The sequence below is a fragment of the Lindgomyces ingoldianus genome (genome assembly GCF_010093535.1).
Source record: "Lindgomyces ingoldianus strain ATCC 200398 unplaced genomic scaffold BDR25scaffold_68, whole genome shotgun sequence".
In the NCBI taxonomy this organism is placed as follows: Eukaryota; Fungi; Ascomycota; class Dothideomycetes; order Pleosporales; family Lindgomycetaceae; genus Lindgomyces; species Lindgomyces ingoldianus.
Window position 1 is genome coordinate 53,087 of NW_022985229.1, and position 6,400 is coordinate 59,486.

At 41.8% G+C, this 6,400-nt stretch overlaps 3 protein-coding genes across 3 annotated transcripts; 1 reads left to right on the forward strand and 2 right to left on the reverse strand.

The window, feature by feature from the left end:
• Window positions 1-2,527: 2,527 nt before the first annotated feature.
• On the reverse strand, window positions 2,528-3,567 carry BDR25DRAFT_320407 (uncharacterized protein; the record flags this gene model as incomplete). Its single annotated transcript, XM_033691900.1, has 2 exons — window positions 2,528-3,282; window positions 3,444-3,567. 2 exons carry the CDS (start codon window positions 3,565-3,567, stop codon window positions 2,528-2,530), a joined length of 879 nt encoding a protein of 292 aa, XP_033539731.1.
• A 2,146-nt stretch (window positions 3,568-5,713) lies between these two features.
• BDR25DRAFT_247279 (uncharacterized protein) lies at window positions 5,714-5,917 on the reverse strand (the record flags this gene model as incomplete). Its single annotated transcript, XM_033685951.1, has 1 exon — window positions 5,714-5,917. A coding segment is annotated over one exon (204 nt), but the record flags the coding sequence as incomplete, so codon positions are not given.
• Window positions 5,918-6,040: 123 nt separating this feature from the next.
• Window positions 6,041-6,365, forward strand: BDR25DRAFT_363410 (uncharacterized protein; the record flags this gene model as incomplete). The annotated part of the gene is made up of 5 exons (XM_033696731.1): window positions 6,041-6,066; window positions 6,110-6,137; window positions 6,168-6,228; window positions 6,261-6,314; window positions 6,343-6,365. 5 exons carry the CDS (start codon window positions 6,041-6,043, stop codon window positions 6,363-6,365), a joined length of 192 nt encoding a protein of 63 aa, XP_033539733.1.
• Between the last annotated feature and the right edge of the window lie 35 nt (window positions 6,366-6,400).

Consider the following 6,400-nt stretch of genomic DNA (forward strand, 5'->3'; position numbering starts at 1 on the left):
GTGTAAGCAACTCGCCTGTGAAGTACTGTGACGGCGCGTACTGCGTCACATGCTCTGCGGCATCAGCTCCCTCGCTTGCGCAACAAGTAGCGCCTTGGCAGGGGGCACACATGTATATTTAAACTCGCAGAGCAGCTCCTCTGCTTCTTAGTTTAATCTAGTTAGGTTACACCACCTCTTGCTTGTAGCTTGAGCATGCCGACTGTGACATTAGATTAAACTCCTTAAGTGACATGAAAGCTTGAGTATATATGCACATGCACACGCCCAAGTTTTTTCACGCACACGCACACGCACACGACTCCGGGTCGATAGACGCCGACATACCCCGTCAAGTCGACGGTGGAGACAGTGCGCGACCCCTCTTCTGATCTTGGAGGGTAAAAAGTGGTGAGGGTATGAGCATACTCTAACTGATCTTACCCTCCAAGATCAGAAGAGGGGTCGCGCACTGTCTCCACCGTCGACTTGACGGGGTATGTCGGCGTCTGTCGACCCGGAGTCGTGTGCGTGTGCGTGTGCGTGAAAAAACTTGGGCGTGTGCATGTGCATATATACTCAAGCTTTTATGTCACTTAAGGAGTTTAATCTAATGTCACGGTCGGCATGCTCAAGCTACAAGCAAGAGGTGGTGTAACTCAACTAGATTAAACTAAGGAGCAGAGGAGCTGCTCTGCGAGTTTAAATATACATGTGTGCCCCCTGCCAAGGCACTACTTGTAGCACTAGCGTGCTACTCGTTGCGCAAGCGAGGGAGCTGATGCCGCAGAGCATGTGACGCAGTACGCGCCGTCACAAGTACGTTAAGTGTTATATTTACTACTTTTTTAAATACAACATATTTATCTAATAATAAGGTTAACACATATAACAACTTTAATAATAAGTAACAACTATAGAGATGCATTTTAGTCTTACTAATAAAATTAAGGCAAAGAGATGCACGCTAGTAACAGACACAGATTAGAGACCTACCTATTATTATAAAAAAAAGAGGGTAAAAAAAGTACACGTAAAAAGAAAAGTGTTAGTTATAATAATAATAAAAAGTATAGTAAAAACTAGTTAAGTAAGCTGTAAGAACGCAGCTAAGAAGAAAAAAGTAAATGTTATAATTTTATTAAAGCTTATAAACAAAAACATAGACTAGACTCTAGCGCCTAGAAGATAATAAGCATAGATTCTAACAAGGGTTATGTAACTAGGTTATATAATAATAAACAATTGCAGCTAACACAAAGAGATTATTAAGATTATAGTAATATTTTTTTAAGTATGTAATCTATGTAATCTAGAACTTATATATATACTTACGCTCTAACTTTTCTTAAAGGTTAGTGTTAATATTTAAATAGATAGTATTGTAGCTTATAATAGCATTATATAATAATATTATATTACTCTTTTATATAGAGCGTTACCCTTACGAATCCTCTTTATACTATTGTAACGGCGCAGGCAAGACAATGGGTCCGAATGCGGTATGAATCCACTCAGAGGCATATGGGAGTGCGTGGGGACTCAGAGACCTGGGAATACCAATGACACCTATAGGCCTTGTACGTAGGATATCAGAAAACTACCGAGCTAGCTACGGGGGCGAGGTGCGACTAAATACATGAGGGAATAGGGGTACAGCAGGGGGCAGGGCATAGTCGGGGCCAGGTCGAGGTCGGGGCCGATACGGGGGCCTTCCGGAGGTTCCGGGCGACCTGACGATTCATGAGAATCGAGTCAGGGCCGGAGCCGATACGGGGACCCTTCGGATAGGTTCCGGGCGACCCGAGATGGAACGAGAATCGTTACAACTATTAGACAAGGCGAAACACGTGACTAACTCTCTGCATACACCTGCGTAAGCTGAACAGACTATACACCTGCTTCTGCTACAACTTCCTACAATTTCGCTTCCCCCTTCTTCTCTTTTATCTACTAGTCTAGTATCACGTGACAAGCTCACGTGGTAAGTAACGTAACAAGTAGTACAGCTATAATAATTCTTAGTTAAGCTAGTGTATAGTAGAGAAGGTTTGTAATCACATATTATTTAAAAAATTATAAAACTCTCTTAGACATCTAGATAGAGAAAGCGCTTTTAAGCTTCTAATTAGCTAGTCTTATTAGTTAAGAAGCTAGTAGGAGGTTCTTTTCTAGTTATAGAGTTCTTAGAGGCTCTAGGCTTCTCTATACAGTCTGCTAAGCACCTGAGATAAACTATATATATAAGTAAGATAGAAGCTAGTCCTATTACGTTATAGAGTTATAAGCTAATGTTAATAAGCTAGAGCTAGGCGCTAACCCTAATAAGTAGAAGCTAGTCCTCATGACTTAACAAGCAGTGAAAGAGTGATATCCTGTGAAACACCTTCCGCACAGATACACATTCTTATCAACGAATTAGTTCACATAAAGGACAAAGGCGTAATCACTTTAAACACAACAACCTTGTTTCTACATCTGTGTCCAACGCATATAGACTCTGCGAAAGTTGATAGGTACCTTGTATTTTCCTCCGTACTGTTCAAAACTACACAAAGATGGCAGCATCAGGGCATTCTGCTACATAGTCCCGGAGAGGAGCCGCCTCAATAACATTTCTGCCATCAACGTCGACAATCTTAAGCCTAAAAAAGTAATGCGGGTAATATTGTAGATTACTATCGCCACGACTCTGTTTCCATCGCAAATTAGGAGACAGAGCAAGCAGCCTGATAATTGACCCTTTTGAGTGAAGGCGCGTCAGAATTACTGTAGCAAAGTGATGCGCTATCTGACCAACTTTTTCGATCCAATTCCGGTCTTCTCTGTTGGCTTCATCTTCCCAAAAACCAAGCCCACTCAATATGCGGAGCGCACGGATACTTGGAGCTGCTGAAATTGTGTCGAGTACCTCATAGAGTCTAGGGGACAATGGGAATAGAATTTGGCAGTCCATGGCGTATCCGGGATAACTTATCCGGATGCTATATGCAAAGTATTGCACATTTGGGCACAATTCCAAGATACGTACTATCTTCGAGTTCCAATGAGAGGCCCCATTGACCCATCGATTACATGAGACGTGCAACTTCTTCAGTGTCCCGTGCGCGCTAAAACAAGTTTCCAAGTCAAGGCAAAGAATAGATAAGAAGTCGATTTCGAGTTCCTGCAGGCCTGAAAACGAGCACAACAAGTCCTTTACCGCATCTTCAGTGTCGCCTTCATCGCCCGCTATCTCGTCTTTCCTGGTACGAACTGTGAGAACCTTGAGTTGAGTCCCCATCTTGGTAATATATGCCGCAACTGTATATAGAAAAGAGGTAACCTCGTCACAATATTCAAGTTTCAGGGAACGGAGGGCGGTAAATCGATAGACCCTGTAAGTTTGTCCTCTGCACCAGATAGATCCATGTCAGCAAGAAGAAGTCGACTAAGCGTTCTCGGACATTGTTCTGGCATCACACCATTCCTATAGAGCGTCGTCAAAGGTATTCGGTCGACCCGATCAGGCCAGGTTTGCCGCCATCCGCAAATCTCGAGGCAATCGAGCAGAGGCGCAGCTTTCAGAAAGAGGCCACTACAAGTCATCTCACAATTGTGAGTGACTTCACGATGTTCGCCCTCGGTTGATTGTCTTGCATGAGCTGAGGAGGGGACATATGGCAAACGACTCGACAAGGGAGCGAGATCCAAACAAGGTGGAATGAGTGTATTGTAAGGTCTGAGGAGCTCGATAGAGCTCTAAGCTGACTATATACTGTACGAGACAGGAGCTATGCCTAATGAGTGAATAGTGCAGTACATGGGTATGATATCGCGTGAGACACGTGCGACACACCCCCCCAGCTTTGACAAAGTAAATACTAAAGCAAAGCTGTACAAAGAGAAATAATAGACTGCAGGTGTACAGTAGTGCACTTAAAAGCGTGAAACAGCAAAAGAAGTTAGCTTAGGCTTAGGCTTTAAAGCTAATGTTAGTAGAGTAAGCCTTTAGGGCGTTACTTAGGCGGATAAGGCCTAGTTGTTTAATAAAGGCTTAATGCTTTTATTAAGGTAGGAACTTAGTAAGGCTGTTAGGCAGCATGTCTGCGGTAGGGATCTACTGTATGCGAATCCTTCTTTTCTAAGGCTTATAATTAATTAGAGCTGTGTGCTAAGTAGTTATAGCTTACTTAAGATTATTATTATTAGTCTTAAAGTCTATAGCTGCGTCGCCTGTTCACAGACAGACCTTAATAACTAATAGTAGCTTGTTGTTAGAGCTATTATCTAGCGTGTTATTAAGGTTATGTTAGGAGACTAAGTTAATGTTAGTTTCCCTTTTAGAGTTAACCTCTAGAATAGTTTCTAGAGTTATTTTAGGAGAGGGCATATAATAGAGGGAGCCTTGCTGGCGCTTTTTGTGCGGCTAATTGCTAGGTCTCTTATTGCGCTCCTTAAGCTCTAGAAGCTCTTTTGTAAAATTAATGTAATCCTTATTATTTAAGGTATTGTCTTGCGTAATAGGTTGCTGTGCAAGGTCTTTAGCAGCTATAACTATTAGCAAAATAGATCTAATGCATAGATCCTCTGTGCGCGATACTAGGGCCTAGTGACCCCTAGTTTAAGTAGTAAAGCAGATTAGTAATTAAGTGCTATTATAGAGTTGTTTGTATACAAGGTTGTCTCTAGAGTTAAAATATATGTCCTGTCCTTAAGAAAGAGATACAAGACTAGTAAACATGCTAGGGATGTAGGCTACATTATTTAGGTTTATCTTAGTAGGTCCTCTAGGACCCTTTACAGTAAGTGTGACTGTGCCCTATGCTAGTATAGGAAGGTGTTGGCTGCCGGCCCTAAGTTAGTCTAATGGGGATGAGCTCTGAGTCCATTAAAAGTTAGCTAGATTGTTGCAAACATAGATGTCTGCTCCAGGATCTAGGATCTATAAGTGCTAGAGAGGATTCTCTTTGTTATCTAGCTCTGCAGCATGTTCCTTACTTATAAGGTTTGTTGTAAAGCTTATAAGAGTAGCTGCTAATTGCCTAGTGCTAGTTAGAGCATTAGGTGGATTCTAGTTAGTGGAATTATTAGGAGCTAGCGTCTTAGAGATTGCAGTTAGATTTAGACTAGGTTAAAACTGTAGGCTTTAATTGTACAATTAAGTTGCGTGACTAGATAATTAAGTTAGCTAATAATAGTTACTATTATTGCTGCCCCTTTTATGTCCTCTTCCTTAGTTTAGTTAGTCTCTTAGCGGTGGAGGAAGGTCTCTGTTCTTAAGCAGCTTAGCTTTTACTTTAAGCTAAGGATTGCTGCTTATCTGCTTATTATATTCCTGCTAGAGGAAAGTAGGGATTTAGAACCCTTTAGGTCTTAGTTAAGGATTATTAATCCTGCAGTTCTTTAATTTGTGGCGGCCTCCACAGAAGTCGCATATAAACTGCTGTTGTTGCTGTTCTAGTGTGGACAAGCGTCCTTAGTATGTGGCGAAACTGCTGTGGGTGACGCTAGGTTGCTAAGCTAGCTGTGATTATTACTAATTTTTAAAGAACTTTAGACAGCTAGTAAGGAAATTAGGTAGATCCTTATTAGTCTGTTTATGCTAGACTAGGATTAATTAGATGGCTGCTGCGCATCCAGGGTTTACGTCCAAAATTGCCAACACAAAGTTATAGTGTAGTTAATATTCTGTCACGTTTAGCAGGTGGACTAATTTAGCATTAATATATGCGTTCCTGTACGCTGTAATCTATTAGTCTTGTTTTATTTTTAATGACCACTTCCTTGCGCGGTTGTATGCTGTTTGTGCGCTCTGCTTGAGCTGCTTGTTAGAGGGCTCTAGGATTGCCTTTAAGGCCTTTAGCCTTTTGTAGATTGTTTCTTTGTCCCTAATAATAGAGTAGTTTAATGTGTTAATAGTGCTCTTAATAAGCACATAGATGTCTAATAGGGCTTTGTGTTAAGTTTAAAATAACCTTAGATTATTGCAGTAGTCTTTGCGGGCTATTGTGTAGCATCGCTAATTGTTAAGGTTTAGGTCAGAGACTATAGGGTTGGGACTGAGCTGGGTGCTGCCTGTATGAAACTTCGCGACCTCAGGCCTCTGTAGCATAGTGTTAACTAGGAGATTTTCTGGTGAGAGGTCTAGATTGATATACTCCCAGACATATTCTCTAGTTGCTTGTGTCTTGATGCGACTAAACTAGGGCTGCCAGTCGCTCTTTTTTGTGAGCTGTACAGAGGCATCAATATTTGAAGTCATCTTTGGTGGACGAAAAGGTCGTCGTTCGGTTGATCAGGCTCAGCTGGTGAGCAATCAGTGATCGATGTTTTGGAATGGACAGAAGGTTATTGTCCTGTCGATCGGGCTCAGGTGGTGAGCAATCTGTGATCGATATGTGTAGAATGGACGGAAGGTTATCGTCCAGTCGATCGGGCT